This window comes from Falco cherrug, chromosome 4, assembly GCF_023634085.1.
Source record: "Falco cherrug isolate bFalChe1 chromosome 4, bFalChe1.pri, whole genome shotgun sequence".
Classification (NCBI taxonomy): Eukaryota; Metazoa; Chordata; class Aves; order Falconiformes; family Falconidae; genus Falco; species Falco cherrug.
The window spans coordinates 108,408,631-108,431,225 of NC_073700.1; the positions used below are offsets into that span (position 1 = coordinate 108,408,631).

Sequence of the window (22,595 nt, forward strand, 5' to 3'; positions counted from 1 at the left end):
TTACTGTAAATTAAAAGGAGGAAAAATTTAAAAAGATATGAAAACAAAGCTGGAGAATGATGGTTTTCCGATAAATAATAACTCCAGAAGGTGGTAACCTTTTTGAATGGGCAATAGAGCAGCTTACTTAGTGTGGCTGAGTGCTGAGCCTGATAGGTGACTGCGGCACACCCAGAGTCCTTGTAGCATGCTGTCCTCTGTCCCTGTGACACAGGCTAAGTTGTGTTCTGTTATGTCACTTGTGCAGTGGAGAAATTAATCACCTTCTGTGGAGTAAGAGCTCGGCATCTAAGCCTGATATTGTGCGTACAATGTACAATCTTACGTACAGCTGCAGATTTCCATACATTAATGGTGTAATTGGATAAAGGGGCTGCAGCCAGGATTTCTTCTTTTTTTCTTAAACATTCACTGAGCTCACCAGATGACATCCTTACTTCATATCAGAGTATTGCACCTGCCACCCTCTTTCTTTCCTGTGGGTGAAGCCACCTTTAGTGTGGGAGAAGTACTCTCAAGTCTCTGCTCCAGTCTCCTTCCTATATAAAAACCCCAAAAGAACCAAGTACCATTGACACTTCTTGCTCTCCAGATTTGTTCTGCGACATCAGTTGAATTTACTGGCCTATGCTGTAACTATTATCTTGGGTCTCGCAGGGTTTTTCTGTTTTACTAACTCTTCTGTACATAAGAAGTTTTTTTTTTGTTCCTACAACTTACTAGTAAGAGCAATCACTTAAATTTAGTGGGATGCCTTTATGAGTACAGGCTTAGAATTCTGACTTAGCAAATGTACCTGGTTGCTGCTCTGTACAACCCCAGTTCATCTGATTTTTAGGTACTCCAAATGTACTCCACCAGAGACAAGACTGAGACAGTGGTTTGAAATAACAAAAATTAATACCAATAACAGGGTTTTATTGGCTGCACTACAGTTTCACCAAAATCTATCATAGTATATTTTTTTAATGTCATTTCAACACTTAGATGGTCTTTTTTACCTTCTGCATTAAGCCAACTTCTCTCCTAAACACTGTCTGCTGAGAAGACTAGTTGCATTGGTTGTATGTTTGCGTGGCCACTGTTCTGAACTTGCAGGGGGAAGTATTTTGGAAATGATGAATCAAAGATTAAGTACTGCAGTGTCTCGGGGATTTTTGGGTACTAGTTCTGATGAATAGGCTTTGATCTCCAACTAAGGAGATGTTTAAAGAAGAACAAAAATAAGCTGTAACTTAAGCTATATATTGCTGTGTTTGCCTTTTGGTCTCTTCCTTTCACAGATAAAACATGGAACAACAAAGGTTCTTTGAAATTCTCTTTTTTAAAGATGTGTCCTTCCTGCTCTCCTTCTTTGATATTTTACCCCATTGGAAACTCATCTTTTACTGGAGAAAAAAACCCCTTTTTTTAATATCCATAAGTTCTGCTGTTATGTTATTAAAGACAGAGCAAATAATTAATAGATATGTGTTGTGGCTTTGTCCTAATTATAACAATTTTGTATTTTCTGTTTACACAGTGGTCTCAATTCAAAGATTCAAAGATGCAGCTGTGAATAAATGCTTCCCCCATTTCACATATGAGGAAATTTAATTGCCGTGAGGTTACAAGATTTATCCAAAGCCAAGCAGCAAGCTTATGGCAGAACAACGTACACCCCAGGCTCTTTTGATTCCCAGGCCCATGCTCTAACCACTCATCTTTGCTGCTTTACACTGTTCGTGACAGCTTACACAGAAAGGAAGCATCAAAAATTTCTGTTGCCGGTATGTAATCATTCCATAGACAGCCTAATAATTCTTAGGTAGATTATACTCAGCCATAATCATCTCCAGTGTAATTAGAGAATAGACTTAGTCATCTAAGTGAGCATAATATGGGTAATGTAAGTGGTGTGTTATAGGATATAATTTAAACCGGCTTTTAAATTGCACCTGCTCTTTTCATCGGCTATGTTTCTGATTCTAAGAAGCAAGCTGCCTCTGACGCAGTTCATCCTTGATGTAACTCCAAAGCAAGGAATTTGGGTTGCTGTGTTCAACTGAAGTTGTTACAATTAAATTTGTACAGATTTTTCAGCTTCTCAGTGATTCAAATCACCTTTCAGGTAGATATTTTAAGTAGGAGATATCCAGCATTTTTTCTATTGTAAGCCACGTTGAACTGTAATTCTGATGATAGCAAACTGATAGCACAGGAAAACAAATGTCTTGCCCTAAGATCTTCCATTATGTACTTTAAGCTACATGTTGTTAATGATCAGCCATGCTTTTTAATCAAAACCATTAAGCCTAAGTAATGACTTATAAATTAGTCCCTATTCAGGTTACTGATACACCCCCAAAAGGTGCAGATGCCATGATAGTTCACGTTCACTGAGCTTTAGACTGGGAACAGCAAATTATTTCCTCTTTTGGTTATATAATGAAGTTGTAGCTTCTGGTCTGCAGTTAAGGCCGACAGCAACAGTGTCCAAAGCTTATCCATAATTTCTGAACACACACAGACCTATGGATACTTCTGCTGCTTGTGGTCATGAGAGGAAATTCTTTTTGCTGCATCTGGTTCCAGGATTTTTCCTTCTAAATTTTCTTCTTGTATAGAGTCCTATAAGCACATTCTGTCTGGCTTTTTGTTTTTCCTTTGCCGGATTACTAAACTAGATCTACTGATCTAATAAGCAGTGTGATATTTAATTATTAGATTATATATATATATATAATATATGAAACAATAATTTTAATTAATATATAATTAAAAATAGTGTAGATTCCTACCTTGTAGAAGAGCACGATGCCTAGTACTAACTGAGATTTGGAGTGACTATCAGTCCTGTGCTTTTTGGGGCAATTGGTTCTGCAAACTCGTCAGGCTGACTTGGCCCATGTTAGTGAGTTAGGCTCCTGAACAGATAGGAAGAAAAGCAAATATCTGGAGGAACCCAACTCTGACCACCAAGTTGTGTAGCACTATGGAGGACATGCTGACAGGGTACTTTCAGGTAATTAGTTCTGCTGGCAAAAAGCATTAAAACCTGTGAAATGAGGCAACAGCTGAGAATAAATCTCTTGGACATAGGTACAAAGTTCTTTCATAGATTTCTGTATTTTCTGTGCCTTCCCCAAGTTCCACGCTGCTGCGCTAACCTAACATCCTTACTTGTTCCTGCTCTTATGCTGAAACACTCTAGTTTCTAATGCTCTTTGTTCCACCTACTGGCTCACCCTTGCCTTTCTGACATCCTCCCCAGCTTCCTTTTAACCTTCCCATCTTTCCATCAAACGTATTTGGCAATCTTTTCTCCGTACTAAGTGCCTGGTCTGAAATAGGCATTGGTGTAGTGTGCAGCAAGGCTCTTTTCCTTGAAGAGAGGTAGAAATGTAAAGGTGCTGCCTTGTAACAGCAAACCACGTTTGTTTTCCTAAACCAGTGCAGTTTACCTGGGTAGCTGGGGACGTGCATGATTACACCTAGCCGTGAAACTATTTTCACCTCTGCATGGAGGCCCACCTTGCGGGCAGAGGATGGAGCAGGTGGGCCAGCCCCGTTTGGGTGGTTTGGCAAACGGCGCAGGCCCCTGCCCCACGTGCTGCGGCACATGGCCCTGCGTGGGGCCTCACAGGGCTGGGCCGCCTCAGGGCCTCGCACGTGCTGGTGCTCAGCACAGCTGAGAGGTCCCCAGGGGTTCAGCTGCCAGAGGGGCAGGAGCCAACCGTGACCGTGAGGTCATCCCTTCAGCTTTACAAAAAGTTTGGTGGACTTCTTACCCGGCAGTTTGACTGGTTTGTGAGGGAGCAGCCAGGCTTTACGTTACCTATCTTTACTTCCTAGGCTCGCCCCGTGTGTGACAAGAGGTACGCATGTCGCCCATCCTGCTGTATGACTAACGCTGAGTAAACGAGCTCCTTCTCTTCCACCGCCTAACGTGAAGCGAGTGCCTGTGCCCCTTCTTGGTCCTGAGATGGGCTGAGGGACGACGCGTGTGCCGCTCTCCCTCTACGTGCCACTCTCCCCTTACGCGTGTGGAACATGGATGCCTCTTTTTGGCACTTTGCCTGTCCTCACGCTTCAGGGCCACCGCCTTGGCACGGTGTTTGAGGGAGCACCCACCCAGCCACCCACCCAGGCACCGGCGGCCATCGCTCCTCGCCCTGAGGGTCGCAGGCGCCCGCCAGCAGCCCGGCTCCGCGCCCTCTCTCACGGGGGCGTCGGAAGACCCCAGGAAGGGAAGGGCTGATGTCACCAGGGCAGCGGGCCGGCTCCGCGGGGAAACGCCAGCACGGGCGGTGCCGGCGGGGCACCCCCGCCCCCCTCAGACGCCGCCGGAGCGGGGCGCTGACCCAGGCGCGCACGGGCCGCAGCACAGCCGCGCGCCGCCGCACGGGCCGGGACTCGCCGCGCGGAGCGGTTCGGCGGCGGCTGCGCGCGCAGGGGGGAGGGGGCCGCGCGCCGCGCTGCTCCCACCGGCAGGGGCCGCCGCCAGGCTGAGGGGAGCGGAGCGGAGCGGAGGGCGAGGCGCGCTGAGGTACGGTAACGGTGCCGGTAACGCCGCGGGGCAGGGCAGGGCGGCGTCTCCCCGTCCTTCTCTGAGCGGGGGGACTGGGCCGGTGTCTCACTGCGCGGCGGGGGGGGTGCGGGGTCTGCGGGCGGCAGCCTGGCCGGCGGGTTCGCCCCGTCAGCGCCGGGCGGCGGCAGGGAGGGCGCCGCCGGGGATGGCGGGGGACGATGGCGCAGAGGCGGTTTCCCGGAGTCGGTGCGGGCGATGTCCCCTGGCGGCGATGCCCCTGGCGCCTCCGCGCACCTGCTCCGGCGGGAGGCACCGCGCCGCCCTGGGCGGGGGCTGCGGGCACCGCGTAACATGGCTGCCCCGAGGCCTCCCCCGGCCCGCGGGGTGGCGGGGCTGGGCTGCGGCGGGGCGGCTGGGGAGCGCGGCGGGGGGCCGGCTTCGTGCTGGGGGCTGGCATCGGCAAACGCCGTCCCCGGCTGTCCCTTGCCATCCAGCTTGAAGCAGGGGTCTCCGGTCTCTGTCTTCCCTGGCTGCCCTCCCTACTAGCAGCTGCCTTTGCCTTTTGCTCTTTAAAGATTTTTTTGAAGGTGCCTTTTCATATAGTCACCTTGAAATCTAGATGCCTTCCTGTGCATTTCTAAGCATACTGTTACACTCGGGTAGGTATGCAATGGTTTTGTTCACTTGAGCGGGCTGATGGGCAGACATACCTTCCTGCAAGAGTCTACGAATCTGAGATCTCTATTTGTGCTAGTAATACTAAAGGCTATGGTTAACCTGTGTTTAAAAAAACAAAAAACCACAAACAAACCACAGCACAAAACATTTTCTCCGGTACTGGTAATTAGAGGGGAAAAAAATCATATTACACCAGCATCTCAAACAGAAGACAGCTTTGTTAGGGCCCTGATCCTGCGAGTGTGCCTATGTATAAATCTATTCTTATGAAAAATATTCTCAGAACTGGGTAAAGCCGCCCATACCTTTAAGACATGAAACTTTAATAATCTCAGAGAAGTGGTTGTGCTGCAGTACGCTTGGTAAATTCTGTGATGCTGATTATCTGAGTGTGCCAAATTTACTCAGAAGTTTAGAAGATAATAAATTCATGAACTTGTGGGAAGTGGAGTGACTGACTCGTTTGGTTATAGACTGTTACAGTATCAACTGTTGGTCTAAAAGCTGGTTTAGAATTAGGGATTTAAGCATCCCTAATCATGCACCCCAAACCCTTAAGCCAAAGAAAAAAGAACTCTCAAAACAAACCCTCAATTGTATACAATTTCCGTGAACACAGGACTTCCACTGATTTGAGATGAATCAAGACTAAAGTTAACGTAAGCTATTCATAGTGCTGTGAACTTTTCCAAGCAGTTTACATCCCAGAGCTTACATAGACAGTCTGAAAAGAAAGGTGTTACACTGAGGCAGATGTGGTGGATGTAAATCCTTTATTGATAGTCCTCCCTAGAAAAGTATTTCTGATGCTTAAGAGTTTGAGTTATTTATGGTAACTTCCTTTTTTGGAAGACGTTTGTAACTTTTCCTGGTAGAATAGGGCATGGCTTAAGCTCTGGTTATTTATTCTTGAGTTTGGTATTTTTGGTAAAGGGTATTGAATTTGGCTCTCCACCCTCTCCTTCAGAAGTCATCAACTGTGGATGCTTTATGCAGCTTCCACGAGGGGAAAGTGTATGCTAGAAGCTTCCAGTAAGGATTTCTTTGTCTGTTATGGAGTTGGAGAGTTATGAAGATGGACATCATCCCTCTAGTGTGTTGGCCTTCTCTTCCCATAAATTCAGTGGAATGAGAAATCGCACGGGATTGCTGTCTATACTTGCCTGTCTGTAAGGTGCCCAAGTGGCTGGTTTCTGCCACAGTGTGTTGCAGTACATCCTAACATTTTCAAACTCTATTGCTAGTATTGCAGTGCTTGCTGGTGGTTTAGGTTGTATTTTAAACTAAACTGAGACGTCCAGCAAGGTACTTTGGTGCTTGTTATTTTACTCCTTGTTAACATAATGATGTTGTTAATTTGAAATGACTGCCAGTCAGTGTGTATTAGCCAGTTGTGTGTAGAGGCAGACCATCTCTCCCGTGCAGTGATGAAGACCTAACTGAATGGCAAAACTGGATTCTGCTGGCTCTTTACAAAGAGGATAAGCTGTGTGGCTGAGTATTATGCAGCAGTTAGCGACTTCTCATTATGAAGTTGTGTGTTGTACAGAGATGTTTTAGATGCCAGCATCTCCTAACAAGGGTCTGTGCCCTAGTGACAAAAGCAGGAAAACAGGTGCTTCTCTACAAAATGGAGATTGTTACAAATATGACCTTAGACTGCAGGCTGGACTAGCAGCTACAAAAAGAATAGAGTTCTGTGACTGCTTGGAGACTTAATTAAGTGCATTGACATCCACTCAGTGAAAAGTCTGTATAAGTAATGAATTTTCCTTGCATGCACAGCCTGTGATGGAAATGAGACTGAAATCTGTTGTCTTCTGGATGACTGACCCTGATTTATTTTTAAATAGAACTACGTTTTCATTAACATAATTCACATTACTTGAGGCAAAAAATCCTGTCTTCCTTTGGCAGGTGCCTACTTTGAAAGGTTGGATGAGAGTGTGTTAGACAATTGAAATGGAACTGGTTGCTCAAGGGACTGTAAACTTTTGTAACAGGTGAAATCTTACCATTTGTTAGGACTTTGAATTCTGAAGAGTGTTACCATGCTCATTTGATAGCCAGTATCTAATTTATTAGACAATCTTAAGAAATCTGGCAGTTATTGCTAGCAATATTCCAAATTTTCCCACATAGAGCAAAGGAAATATTTTCAATTCCTTCCAGGCTTGTTATGCATTTGTTCAGTTAAATGAGACTGAAGGGGGCGTACTGCTTAGGGAAGCTTTGAAGTGCAACTTGATTTTATGCCTGTGTAAAGAATTGCTGCTACTTGTAATTAAAAAATAAAAGTAAACTTAGTGGAGAAAAGGGCTGTCCCAAATCGCTGACTAGAAGTTTTGAGATGTGGCTTATTTTGAGCAAGTTACTGTAAAATTTTCGGTATGAAGTTAATGTAAAAAAAAAACAAAACCAAAAAGCCACCATGAGAATAGTTGAGAATGACTTACTAAGTTTCAGCTGCTGATAACTTCTCTTAGATACCTTTTCAGACACAGCTTAGAGGGACAGAGGCAAAGTTGAGCATGGCACCTTCAATTGGTAAACTGGTATCATCATCTCTTGCTGGTAAGAAAAGAGTCAAACAGTTCGACTATGGTCTAGTAATGAAATGTCCAAACCATAGGGACATGGAGATTTGGCATGGTTTTGTGCTTTATATTCAGGAACAGTCTCTGCTTTCTAATTTCTTAATAAATGCAACCTTCCTCTCTCCTGGTAAGTCATGCATTAAAACTGTCCAAATTGTCAATTAAAAAAATAACCTTTCAGTGTTTCCTAAGATGGGAACAATATTATTATTGTGCCTTTTAGTTTGCTGTCTTTGTTCTGCAGCTGAATGAATTTTGCTTTTCACTTCTGTTTTTGGAAACACTGCTTTTCTGCAGGATGCAGAGATCACATGTCTCTGCATGAGACACTAGGCTTTATTCGTAAATGGAAATACAAGCTTGTCTCAGGCACAGGAAACATCTTAATTTGAAAGTTAAAATAGAGGTTCAAAACCAACAACTGAACCCTGAACAAAGTTTTCACAGTTGTAACTGACCTTTCTTCTGCCACCCTGTTAAAAATATGGAAGAGTTGAGAAAAAAATAAATAAGGTCTGGCCTATTCAGTATATTCTTCCCTTCCTAATGAGGCAGCCTTGATCCAGATCTGAGGACTCTTGTTCAGATTGCTGCCTCTCACTTTTTCATTGTAAATGTTTCTTGCAGGTTAGGCCATTTACCCTTTCTGGTAGCAATGAAAACAGATATACTGAAATCTTAAAACATTACTGAAATAGTTCAGAAGTATTAGCACAGCTGGGTTTCTGTTTTATAAAAGCTCAAAATAGAGTGAGGAAGAATCATTGTTTAATACACAGAAACAAATTGTATGTCTTTGTAAAAGGTTTAATGCGTTCTCTGGACTTTAAAATCAGCTCAAATCTCTTATGCAACATAAACGATAAAGAAAATGCTGTCATCACCAGAATACACTCAGAACTTAACAGCAAGGCATTTAGCAGCCTCTGTATTTCTGGTACCTATGGCACCTGTTCCAGAACAGCTTTAATTTGAAGAAACTGTAGAAAGCGTGGGTGGAAAAATTAGGCTTTGTGGTCAGTTAAAACTGGCGTTCTGACCAAATTGCTGTGGAGGTCTGAGATGAAACTCCAGTGTTAACCCTCCCACCCTTGTTTTTTGTGGACATCCACACTGGCTTGAAAACATGATGTTGATTATCGCCAGCATTAACAGCAGGTTATTTAGGACCGTGACAGGTGTGCTTGAAAAACAGGGTTAGGAGACATTTAGACCTCACCCTGTACAATGCTTTGGGTTATGTCTGTGCTTCAGAAAGCTCTACAGTTAAGCCAACAAAACTTGAAGACAAATGTAGAAAATGTTAGAAAGACGAGTTTGTGTGATGTAGCTATGCAGCCTCACTAAGCTGAATGAAAGCAAAGCGTGTTCGTGTTTCCATCCATGCTGAAGACTTGTTAACCTAGCTATGCTGAATAATGAATGCAGCAGTTATGCTGTTAGGTAAAGATTTGGCTTGATCAAGCTGAAGTTTTGCCAGCTTGTGAGTCAAATCATACCAATACAAGGCAAATTTTACAGTTAAATTCTACTCGTAGTAACATGAGGTGAGTGCTTGTCTGTTGTCATTGCTGACTGCTTGGTCTCATTGAACTTTTCTTCCTTAATAGCTGCTTGAGCATTGTTTTGATTTCTTGTGGAGAGGAGCTGTAGTAGTGTTAGGTGACTTCTCATGTAATATCTTTTACGTGTCTGGTATTGGTCTACATGATGGTGATTTTTAGGCAAGAGACTATATTGGTGTAGGAGACAAAAATTTTGCATAGCTTATTAAAGGCAGAACTGTTTGTACGTGTGCATCGATTAACATGTCCTAAATGGTGCTGCCTTGTCAGGAAAGGTGTAGCTCTACACGTAGGAATAGCTATTTCAGAATTTTTTCATTTGGTGTAAATCTTAATTAACTTCAACAATAAATCGTAATTAACAGTTCAGAAACCCCAGCTAATCTAACTTGTATAAAACCAAGGGTGTTTTATATGTGACTTTGAGGACATCTTTAGCTTTTCTTGAGGAAAAAGTTGTGGGGCATTAAGTTAGCAGCAGTTAAAAAAGTGTGTGAAGAGCAAATACTAGTTCAGTTCAATAAGCATGAGTTAAATTTCAAGACAGACCCTTTTTTTTTTTTATGCTTTTCTCACAGTAATCCTTTCTGTTGCCCACTGCTTCCTAGTGAGTGCTGCACTTCCATTATAAACTTATTGTTTTGTTTTTCCAAATGAAAAAAGACAGAGAAAAGAACTTGCTGTTGGCAAAAGCAGTTTTACTGTTTTAGAAAGAAACTTTGGAATTGCTTGAACAATAACTTACTAGAAAACCTTCAAAACCTGATAGTTCATAATATTGAGTTTTTATTTTTGGTAACTTTTTAAATAAATAACATGTAGCAGATATGGAAGCTACTGTTGGCAAGCCAGTTTTCACGTAATTTGACTTTGTAAAACTAGTAATTACTTTGTGCTTAATGTTCTCAGGATATTTTGGTGAGCAAGGAAAATTGGTTGGCTTCAAAAGGGTTGATATCTCTTTGATATGGGAAGATAAAGTTATTTTCCCGAGAAGTAATTTCATTGTAGCAGTCAAATTCTGGAACTTTGTAAAAGATAATTTTAGTACCAAGTTGCAGCTTTCAGAGAAGCAGTACACAGTGTTATTCTGGACACCCCCCACCCCCGAAAGTCTTGAGCAGGTTGGTATGAAAGCCTTTGGGCAGTTTGGACTTGCTAAGCTCAGAGTGCTTTGTTGTGGATATTTAGCTATTTCAGTTTTCATGGGCTAGGGGAAACCTCCAAAACACACCGAATAATTTATGGCTGTCCTTATTCTCTTAGGAGCATGGCTTCAGTCTCTGACAGTCATGTGATCATGAGGGGAGGATGGCATACTGCAATCTTTTTTCCATTTCTTTTGCTGTAACAGCAATATTTGTTCCTTTTTTTTTATAACTGAAAAATGACGTCTAAAGGAGGCTTTCATTAGATTGTCACAACCTTTATGTACAGACTTAAAGAATAACAATTTTATTCTTTTCTGACCACTCTGAAAGTCTGATTGTGGACACATTTGGACAGTAATAGTGCAAGTTGTTCTAATTAGGATTTGGGACCCTTCTTAATACATGTTGGCATTTGTAAGATCCTCATACTGTGAAATGGAAAATACTCCAGAGTGAAATGTTGCAGATCTTGATATTTTCAACTGAATTTAGTATTTTATGTCTACCAGGACTTAAGAGTTAGTTTTCTTGAGGTGGTGCTGTCAGTAAGACTTCCATGTTTACTGTATTTTAGGAGAATAGTGATGTCCAAACATGTTTATAAGGCCCTGATAATTGTTGTACCTGTTGTTTCACATCGTGACATTCAGAGCCAGACATTGACCAGTGATGTTACTCCTTGCTGCATCAGAGTGCTTATGAGCATCGACAGCAATGGTGATTTATTCACAGAATTAATTTGGCTTGACAATCTCTAAATGAGAGTTACCACTATGAGAAAAGATCTTAATAAAGGAACTTGTTACACAAAACTTCTTTATGGTGTCAGGACACAAATTAAGCTATGGTGCCATAGTGACCAGGAGAGTGGAAGAAATATGACCAAAATATTGCGTTCTTCCTGTAGTATACGTTTTTGTCAAATAAAAACACAGCAAGTGGAGTGTGTTACCTTGCGGCTGTTACTCAGAACTGGTTTTCCAACCTTTGTGCCTGCTGTGATTATAGGTCAACCAAGCGTGATGCTTGTTAATTAACTGAAACTTAAGCAGTTACTATGTAGTAGTACAGCATAATGTACAGCGCTCTGTCTGTTTCTAGTGCTTTCTTATGCAGAATGGTTTTGGATATAGCCTGTAATAGACTGTATGGCCCCTGTTTCTCTGAACTTGCACTGCCCCATCCATGAGTGTAATGGTCTGCAGTCAGATCTGGGGCCTGGTGACGTACAGTGTAGGTTTGTCTCTGACTGCACTGAAATGTAGGTCTGAGGTATGATCTGTAGAGAAAATCAGGCCTGTATGCTAACGTGCTTTCTGGTGAAGAACTGTGCAAATGGGCAACAAGGTATTCTTTGAGGTTTTTAGGATTGCCTTTCATTGAAGGAGCAAATAATCTGTGAAAAAAGAGTAGGGATTAACAGTAGGTGATTTTGTAAGTTAACTTGGTGTATCAGAGTACTGTGAAGGAAGAGTGTTCAGTTCCACCTGTAGATGAAGATGCTTGCTTGGTATTGAGTCAGGATGTTACCCTGTGAGAGAGCAAAGAGGTGGAAAATGCATGAAAATGAGAATGAGGACAGCCTGAAGTTGAACTAAGAAAAAAGAATAATGAAGTAGGCCGGTAGAAATGTCCTGCTTAGATGGGTAGCTGGTCTGCTTTAGTTACCTGATGGAGGAAGATGAAGTTCAGTAGTGTTCTGAACAACCACAGGTTGTGGGTGTAGCTGAGAAACGGCCATCATTGTCATATTTAAAATGGACAGAACAAGGTTCTACGAGAAACTGCTACCTAGCAAACTGAGTAGATTTAAACTGTAGTAGACTGCTAGCTTCCTTCTCAAGAAACATGATTTAAGATCCCAGTGCCCACACTTTTGACAATCATGTTTTCAGTATAAGGTTGTAACATTTGGCTTGCAGTGTTTAACAGTTATATACCCCCCTATATGAAATACGCTGTGTGCTGAAGTGAACTGTATTTCATACTTAAAAAGTAGTACCAAAATGGCAATTTGTTTTTGGTTCAGTAACTGTCGGTATATTTAAGGGTTGAAAAAAAAAATATCAAAACGCTCACAAATACTATTGAGCCTGCTTTATTCCAAGGGGGACTTCAGGAGTCTGTAGAACATTAGATACTTACAGGTTTTTAATTTTTTACCCTGCCCACTTAGTGTCTGTAGCTATGTAATAGTGTGCCTTGTGTACCTTCAGTTTGTTCAGTAACACAGTGCTGAAGCATTCCTTCCCATCTTTTTAAGCCTACCTGGCAATGTGTTTGGTGTGTAAGTTGAAGAACTTAATGTAATAAAAAATAGTACTATCTGTCACTAACCGTTCTTTCTAGGTTATTGGATATCTAATGTCTTTCAGCTGCCTTATGTATTTCAAATAAGTCCACTTATTTTGTGTTTAGAGTAAAGAAAATACTTTTGAATACTGAGTTCCACAGTAAGACTGCAAATTATTAAAGACTTTGGCTGGTCTGGCAAGGCATCAGAAGACAGATTTAGAGCACTAGATGACAACATAGCCCAATGCAGATGTGAACACTTAGGGTGCTGGAAAGCAGTTATGTTGACATCACCAACACAGCAAAATAAATATACATACCTGGAATGATTCAGAGCAAAATACTAAATGGTTTCATTAACGGTGAAGCTTGGGAAATGCTCTACATGTTGCATTTCAGTTTAGTCACAAATGCTGTGATGACTTGCAAGTGATGAGGGTGGCAGTAAAAATGGGTCTTTGTCTTCTTGTCTGTCTGAGAGACACTCGTCTAGAACCGATAATGTACTGAGACTTAGTGACACAATATGCAAGTGTGTAGGTAGGTATCTGCCTGATGTATTTTGTCAGCTGAAGTAATTCCAGCTTATGGTAGCTTGACCTTTCCCACTGGTCAAAAATCTGTTTGTAAAAAAGCATTTACTGCCTAATGCATTTTCAATTCGATTGGATGATTATTCTTGTATATAATCTTCCCTAAATTAAAAGGTTGTGTGAGTTCCCTAGACAAATCATCACCCCACATTGTGTTGGTAGAGGACATCTTTAACACATACACACACACATGCCCCTCCTCTTGAAAATTTTTTTGCAAAGTTAAGTGTCCGCATGACTTGTTCATAGTCTGTAGGCAAACTCTTAAGTGTGTTTTTTGCAAACAATTACCACTTTATAGATTATAACCTTTATCCAAAAGGCATTCTTCCATTAAATATTGGAAGCCTGCTAGTCTTGAAAAGTGCGTGCTCAAATGGGGACTGCTTTGAAAAAATAAAGTCAAATTTGAATGGTCTGAAAGATGTCCACATTAATGATCAAAGCCAGCTTTGCACATTTGCCCCACCCCCAGTGTTCTCCTTCAAATAAATTAGCAGCTTTGGGGAGGAAACTTTTAATTGTGTTGGCTGTTTCTAAGGAATCCACATGTGTGCAGATACTTTCACTTGTTCAGGGTATTGTGGAGGGAGGAGAGGAACATGTTTGTTCATTTTGGGGCTGGAATTTCTTGTGCAATGATAAAATCTACAAAGAAACTTTAGACATCTGTGTTGAGTGCTATTTTAACAAGCAATAAATACTCACCTTTCTCTTTTGTAGGCATAGGTGCCAGAAGTTTCCCTGAATGGTGGAAAAAATGTCAGATATGGCATTGTACACAATACCAGCTACAGCAGTGTCATAGTCCTGAAACAGTTTACATTTTTTATTAATATATAGTCATGGCAAACACTTAAAACCTTAAACTGTTTGTGCTATCCTATAAGCATTTTAAAGAATATTCGCATTAGCCTGCATAAACATATAAACCGCAGTCAGTTCACTTTAGGTAAGACCAGCAATACAGACCAACCGCAGAGAAAATGGAATGCAGTTAGTGCTTCAGTCTCTTGTCTCTGATCTGGGTAGATAAATTAATAGACAGTTTTTGATATAATTGTGCTGTATCTTTGTTCTGTTTCCAGTTACGCCATTGTCCTCCCTTCGGAATCCCTCAAACGTGTTTTCTCTTTCCTTTTTTAAAAGATTAAACTGCATAGGAGCAGAGAGAATAAATTATTTAAAATTATTCTGTGTCTCTGCACTTGCCTGAGTCAGCAGAATACGTCTAGGTCATATGTTCCCAAACAGCTCCAGTGCAGAGTATCTTCTTTCTGTGGGGACTAAGTAGACTCATTAAGGTACAGTTATCTTGCCTTTTTTTCCTCCTCTTTATGCATTCACAAGGCTTGGGTGAAAAATGTCTGAAAATGACTGTAATTTTTTAATTAAATCTAGATAAGCTCCTCAGAACTGATACGTTCTTCCATTCTCATTGGACAGTCAATTGACAGATAGAGGGAATGCATTGTCTCTTAGCTACAAGTAATGGTAGACTGAATGATTCTCTAATGCATGCAATTAGGAATTCAGCAAACACTAGTTTTGTTTGTTTACTATTCCTTTCCAGGATGGCTGCAGCTCCCCCAAGTTACTGCTTTGTAGCCTTTCCCCCATGTTCTAAAGATGGGTTGGTGGTATTTGGAAAGAACTCTGCACGGCCTAGGGATGAAGTACAGGAGGTGGTCTACTTTGCTGCTGCAGCTCATGATCCGGGAAGCAAAGTTGAGGTAAGGGTGAATTGTTACGTTCAAACTGTGAGAGAGAACTATTATTGGAAGAAATGAATGCTATTTTGTTTTCTTGTTGGATTGTGGAGTCCTTGTTCTCTTCACTCATAGCTCTCTTGAGTAGAGACAGGATTTTTTAAAGCCCTGGAAGGGAAACTCAGAATGTAACTTTCTGATTTAATTGAGGAAAAATGCATGATCTGTCCTTTCTCCAGCAGGCTGAACTGTTCACAACTCAGGTGCCTGCACAGAGTAGCCAATTTCTTGCTTTTTCCTTCTAAGGGAGAAGTTTCCTGGCTAACCTGAACTAGAAGGAAATTTTCAAAGTTTGTAACTTGCCATATGAATTGTTCTCATTCATTGTTGTTGTTTGACAGTTGTAATGGGGCCCGACTGTGCTAGGCATGTTGCGAAACAGGGAGCCAGAAATCTCTGCCTCAGAACTTGTGGTCTAACAAGGGAATGTGAGAGAAGGAAGACAAGAGGGTAACCTTTGTAAGCCAAATGTAACTATTGTACATACAGTTGGCTTTGATGACATGTTCTGCAGCTGAGGCACCTGCATCGTGGTCAGTTCTCAGTGCTGTGGCTTCTCTCTAATCCAAACTGAATGCGGAGTCCTGAAGCTGGACACCAATGCCATGCATGTAGGTTGAAAGGGACCCTGTTGAAAGTTACTTTAATTATAGTATGTTACTGCAGCATCACTTTAATGACAGGAGAAATTAAGGATAAGCAGATGTAGAAGGGTGAAGCAAAGGGGCAGATGCAACAAGAAGACAAGAGGAGGGGAAAGTTTGCAGTGAAAGTGGAATAAAGAGACAGGCAGCAGAAAGAAAGACAAGGATTGATGTGGGTAGATAGCCATTTTAGCAGAGGACACAGAGCCTGATCTCTACTGTCAGGGGCTTTTAAAGTCCATAGGTTCTTGCCCTGGCTGGCAACTGGGAAAGCAGGAGCTGTGGTGTTCCCTGCATTCAGCTTCCTCCTGCCCCTGTGCAGAGAGCTGAGGACACTAGGTGTTCTGCACCAGGCTGGTGTGTCTCATCCCTACAGGTCCTATATGGATAAATTGTTACTGCCCCAGAAGAGATCCTCAGGCCAGTGCTGGTTTTAATTCTGTCTTTCAAGTGAGGCAACTTCCAGATTTCAGAGAATTTGGTGCTGTTCTTTCTAATGGTTAATGTTATCTTTATTCCTGTGGCTATCAACATCTCATACAACTTGTACGTTATTAAACAATTTAATCTTGGATATAAAGAAATCCCCTCCACCTGTCCAAAAGCACTAACTGCTGTTAATTGCAGTGCTGTGTTGGTAGCACCTTGTAGACCTGTGCTAGTTAGTATACAGAGCACAAGTGTGACAATAAGACAAGAAGAAAACTTAAGAGCAGTTTTTGGAAAGCTGCTCTGCATAGAACTGGAAATAATAAAAAAAAAAGTTCTGTTTCTGTGGAAGAACTTCCAAAAAGCTGCTCTGGAATGTTTGTATCATCGTGAGGACTAACTTCTCATGTTAGAGTTCTTGGTTCTTTTGGTCTCTTTGCCCTGTGTCTTACTTTCGGAGATTGTCATAATTTGCTGAAGGGTATAATTAAGCCGTATATAATCTGTTATGATCCCTCACCCACCGCATGATCAACCTGTTTAATGCTTTTTGTAGATTTAAGTCATAAACTGGAGTCTTTTGCCAGTCCGGTTGGAAGCAGGGAGGACTTTGCCTGGCACGCTGCAGTTTGTAGTTTTATTCTGCTAACCAGTATCTGCAAGCCTTCCCCTTAAATGCTGGTTATTTTTTTTATTTTAACAAAAGTAAAGTTTTTTGCAACGTGGTGAAGTTGTGCTTTTAGACAGGGGGCAAGAATGAGCTAACATGGCTAAAACTTTTCTTTTTTTTTTTTTTTTAAGTATGGGCTTAAGCCCTGATTAGATGGATACTTTGGCCTCTGCTAGTCTATGCCACTGCTTAATTATTCATTAGCTGGTCTGAGGTTTTGAGGTAGTGGTGTACAGAAACATGCAGACTCCAGGTGTTCACTGAAATTTTTCCCGTTTCCTACCAGAATAAAAGCATCTTCAGCGGCTCTGGGAGTAGTGCAATTAATCGCTTATCACTGCGTCTTCATCACATGCAGCACTAAGTATTATTAATGTCTTTTTTTTTTTTTGACTTAAGGGTATTTTGAGTAGAGTAAGCTGGTTAAAGCGAGGTACTGATTTTGTTTTCTTGGGTCTAAAGGCTGTCTGGTAGCTTTGCACAGTCCGTTAACTGCTGTCCTTTGAACAGACCTAAGCACAGATTTGTTAGGGTTTTTTTATGGTTCAAGATTTTTTTTCCACCTTCAGAGAAAGAGAGTGTTCAATCAAACAAGTTTAGTAAATACCAATGTTGTAGGGTAATTCTCCTTAGAAATAACCCTTTTTAAAAAATTGTATTTTAAAACTGGCTACTTCAGAGGTCTTTAAAAAAGTATCACAATCCTCTTTGCTGTAGGAATTGTGAAAAATTGACCCAACCAATAAAATCTCTATAAAGTCCCAAGTTTTAAGCTGCTAGATTTGCTTCTGGATTTTGCTATTTCATGAACTTGAAGGCACTAGTGAGTAAGATTGCAATTTCAAACATGTTAACTCTGGCAGCAGAACAGGTGGTCTTCAGTTTTTGCTAATCAGCTGAAATGTAGGTATTTCTCCTGTTGTAGGGACGTGTCTGACTGCTGTTGTCTTAAGACATATGAATACTTACCTATAGGCAGAGCTTGTGCAAAGCCTTAATTCCTTGTGTGCTGTTAGTGGTACCTCTAAAAGTTAAGAAAAGCTTTAAGGAAGGGCTTGAATTCAGTTTTGTTACGTTGAAGTAGCAGGCATGCAATGCTATATCCACATTTTAATCAAACGTACTAAGTTGTCAGAGCTAATTAGCTAATAGGGGGAGTAGAGAGGAATGTCAAAACTTCTAGATGCCTTTGGCATATTCAGAATTACTACTTTATTCTTTAAAACCCGTTAACACTGCCAGCAATTCAGTTGTCATTGGGTGGTTTTTTTGCTACAGCTTTCCTTCCCTTGCATTTTATAAAACTAACTAAACAGGCCTGAGAAAATTAACCATATGATTTGACCAATTTCATGCTGTTTTTCTAAGTCAGTAGTACCTTGTGTCTCTGACTAAATTTTCTCTCTCGTCTGCCCTAGCATTACCCCCATTCCCCCCCCAAATGAACAGCTTTTTTCTCCATTCCACGTTGTACATTTGCACTGGTCTCTCTACCTCCACTGGGCAATGATGATGGACTTACTTTTCATTGTATTCTATTCTTTGCAAGTAACGTAATCCAGTGTGTATCAAATCTTGATTACTTCTTCATGACTGTTACTCACATTCTGAACTTCTGTTAAGAGGTGGGTTTCGACATGCTAACAACATGGGTTGTTTCATAAGACTCCCTCAGGAATTCAGTGTCTTACTTACATTCTGTGCTGCTCATGTTTGCAAATGTGATGATGCACAATGTAACCAAAAATGGCACAGCATTTCAGCTAGATCATTGTGATAAAGCAATCAGGCAGGCTCTGCGACATAGCTATCAGCTAGTTTGTGGCAGGGCGTTAAACAAAGGAATTCAGTGAATGCTGCAAGTCATTTTAAGCTTGATCTTTGTGGCTCAATCTACCAGACAAGTAACCCTAGTGCTGACTCATCAACATAATTCCTTTCGTCCATGTCAGCAGGTTTCCAAGACCCTGAACAATTGGGCTTTTCATAAAGGTCTGTTTTTTGTGTGTGACAACTTTCTCAAAAGTTTGGTCTTGTCTTGCATTGTAATTTTGCAGTGGCAGATGCTGATCGGCGGTCTCCCTTGTTGTAGCAGTCAGTCTAGTAAACTTGTGTGTGCAGGTGAAATATTGCTCCCTTAAGCATGAATAGGGTCTTTTTTTTAATTCCTCTACTAAAAGTGAGTGTGTTCTTATTTCCTGAGAATTGGATTTTAAGAATTTTTCATGTGTTAGTGAGAATTCATATTGTATGTATGTTAACGTATGAGTCCCTCTGTCTTATGGTAGATTTTACGGACTAGATTTCTCCTGTTCTCTAGTAACCTGCTGCTGGCTGTGGTTTTCTTTCTCCTGAAGAAGTCTTGGGCGGATGACTTTTTCTTAGCTGATTTTCCACGTGGATTTGTTTTTTCTTTTAGATCAGTTTCCCTTTCTTCTGTTTGGCTTTTTTTTGACAGTAGTCGTGGTTGCGTGCTTCAGTATAGAGCTGTAAAAGCTCTTTTATCTTAATAGCATGCAACTTCTTATGGAGGAGTGGAAGGGGAAAAATAGAAAGGATGGTCTACAGCAAAGTATCAAATTGTGGAATATGCAAAATTTTTCTAATATGTTGGTATTAAACACTCTTCTAGGCTTAAAGCCAACCCTCTGAGGTAGGAGGAATATTGTTTTCTCTAAATATCATAGCACAGCAATGCCTTAATTTCCGCCCCCCCCCCCCCCCCCTTTTTTTTTTAAGTTTAGGTTGTTTGTTTTTAAAGACTACATCCCCTTGCTCTGAGATTTCAGAGGAGCAGTAAGATTATTTTTTTTTTGGCTGTACATTGGTCTGAGTACTGCAGACATGAAGACTCAAAGCTAACTGAGGAGTCTGTGTCTGGTGTTGCAAGATAGGTAGAAAGCTTGGAAAGAAGACTTTGACTGTATTAAAGTTGGCTTTGTATTACCTGGAACCGTCTTAATTCTTGTGTTTGTAAAGTGATCACCAGGCATCGTGCCCATGACGCAGCTTAGTTCTGGTATACTTGGATTCTCTCTTACACCAGCTGTTTAGGTTATCTGCATTATATCTGGTGATAAGATGTTCAGAATCTGGTAACGCAAGCCAAGCAGCAGCTGAATCTACTAAGAATATGCTCGCTGGGAACCCTCCAGATTAGGCTGACAGTGCCACACTTACATGTTACTGCAGCTGTGTGCTTGAACCTGGCACCCCCGCTATGGTACTTCCATGGGTAAGTGCTGGCTGGCAGGAAACTTTGATGAAATGCAGTGACGTTTCTGTCCATGATGGAACTTTTAGTTTATTCTATATAGAAAAAAAGGTTGTAGTCTGAAGGCTTGCAATTCACAGGTAGTTTAGGAAGCCGCTCTTTCTTGCCTCGTAGCCGAGACCCAGTAACTGGCTGTGTGAGCAGCCTGTCTCGTGACACATGCAGTCAGATGGCTTACCTCAAGCCATCATATCTAAGCTAACCTTTAGACTTCACATGGAGATAGAAGAGCGCCACGGTGCAGGCAGACAGCAACTAATGAAAGAAAGAAAGTGGTTGCTGCCTTTAGTGGAGTGTATTGCTTGGCTAATGTAAGCTTTTTCTCTGTTCTGCTCCACTGCAGGCCACTGGCCTTTGAACTAATGTGTCTGACTTTGCTTTGTAGCACAGTGCACCAGCCTGCAGCAGTTCAGAGGTAGGAACCATAATCTCGTGGATGTTTTTGCCTCTCAGAGCCTCTGTTTTTACTATAGGAGTGCTGCTCCTTCACTGCATTCTGCTACCAGAGCAAAACTGCTTAGCTTGAACTACTTATTATTAATCTCTTTTAAAATTATGTTTTTTAATTGGAACAGAGAGATAGAAGAGGAAGAGCACTGTATGTGGAGCAAAAAACCGCCAGCTATCCCCTCTTGACCCAAACTGTTGTGGCTAAATAGGTGTGTGGTCAGGCATTTCAAAGTGGCCAAACAAAGAAATCGGTCCTAGGATATCTGAGAGTTCCAAGGATATCTCTCCAATGGGCTTTTGGTGGCTTCTTTGAAATCTGTTTCTTGCAATTTTAAAAAAATTAATAAGCTTCATCCCTATTTCAGTTTTACTTTTGCTCATCACCCAGGAGACTGCTAGATTTGTGACTTCAAAAACAAGAATGGAATTCTTGACTGCTAAATCAACTCTGACATATAATCTCCAGGGAGTGTTAACCAGCCTTGGGTGCCTTGCTGCACTTTGTGGTATTTTGTTTATTGCAACTTTTTTGTATTTCATCTTGTTAGGCACATTTTCCATTCTGTGGCTTGCATGCCTGAGGCTCCTTGGTGGCTTGATAGGGTAGGTTAGGATAGGTCCGAGGGTTTGTAGTTCAGCTTTTGGGCAGGGGAGCGGTTTGGCTTTATCTAGCTTTTCTAATTCTTTTCTAGAATAAAATCTATTATCCTTAGTGCTCAAGATAAATGATATGCTAGAGATCAGAGGCATACAGATTCAAATTGATTCGAATGAATAGAAGCAGCTAGGAACAGTATGCAGATACAGAAGCTTATGTAAAGTGTACTAGAGTCCTCAAAAAAGGGAAAAAATGTTCATATTAAGAAGTAAGAGACTACTGTGGCAGGATTTGGTTTTGTTCTGTATTTGTAAATGCTGCTGCTGTTTATATCTGGGTACAACATGAGGATACAAGTGCGAGGATAGTGTGTGTTTTTGAAAGATACCTGAGGATTTGTCCTGCCACTGGGAGAGACTTTTTGACCATTCTGGTTTGATGATGTGGTCACTAGAACTAGGGCTGACTACTTGATGTGCCAAGGCTAGATTTATCCTGGTGTATGGCTCTCCCCTCCACTGCAGCACAACAGTTTTGTTGCCTAGTAGGTGATGTCATGGCCATGCTTAATGGGTGTTGCAAAATCTTCCAGGTGCCTTCCGCTGTATACTTAGCACTGCTCAGCACCTAAGCAAGCAGTGGTAACAGCATCAGCTAGCCACATCTTCTGTATCGTGTGCTACTGCTTGCATATTTCTCTTTTCAGAGTATGTTTATTCGCATTCCTTTGAGCTCTATTGCATTTATTCCTGTAAATAAGCAGCAAAAGATTTACCTGTAAAACACATTCTGTCAAGTACAGGAGGTGGTCTGAAGGGCTTTCTTGAATAACCATGTTCTGGCTTTCCAGTCCTCCACTTCACCATGATGAAAGGGCCCAGACGGCTCATGTCACCTGTGGAATCACCTCTCTAGGCAGTTCCAATCAGGCTGTCAGTTCTGATGTCTTGATGGCCGTGGAGGCGGCAGGCTGTGAGACTGCCTCATCACATTTTTGCCATCCCTCTTTTGGAAGGGGTTAAAAGCAACCATGGTGCAACTTCTTGAGTTACAGATATTTTGCCTGTTTCCAGATATGCGCAATGGTAAGGCAGTGCTTGAAGTAGTTAAGCAAAGAGTAAATGCCACATTAGAGCCTGGATCTGATAAGACGGTGGTGTGGGGGAATCTCTTCTGTAATCTAGAATCTTGTGGCCCTAATTCAAAGATCATTTATTCCTAAAGCATTCCCTGACTGTTGCCTTTGTTATCCAGGGCTGAAGCCTATGTGATTTCATTGATATTTCATAATGACCTGACTCACAGTGCTAGGATTCGCGCTTCTGCAGCCTGAGTACAGTAGAAGCTGCACAATAGTTTCTTTTCATTAATG

The 22,595-nt window shown here is 41.6% G+C and overlaps 1 protein-coding gene across 3 annotated transcripts in view; it reads left to right on the plus strand.

Annotated features, from left to right (window-relative positions):
* Positions 1-4,357: 4,357 nt before the first annotated feature.
* SCRN1 (secernin 1) overlaps positions 4,358-22,595 on the plus strand; it is a 38,261-nt gene continuing 20,023 nt past the window's right edge. Inside the window, exons 1-2 of one of the 3 annotated variants that reach the window (XM_055706999.1) lie at positions 4,358-4,528; positions 14,963-15,122. In XM_055706999.1, the coding sequence (XP_055562974.1) occupies positions 14,964-15,122 (159 nt within the window). In that variant the 5' untranslated portion in view covers positions 4,358-4,528; position 14,963. Of the gene's footprint in view, positions 4,529-14,519; positions 14,694-14,962; positions 15,123-22,595 lie in introns of those variants that run through there. The other 2 variants (XM_027814704.2, XM_055707000.1) reach the window with 2 other exon arrangements.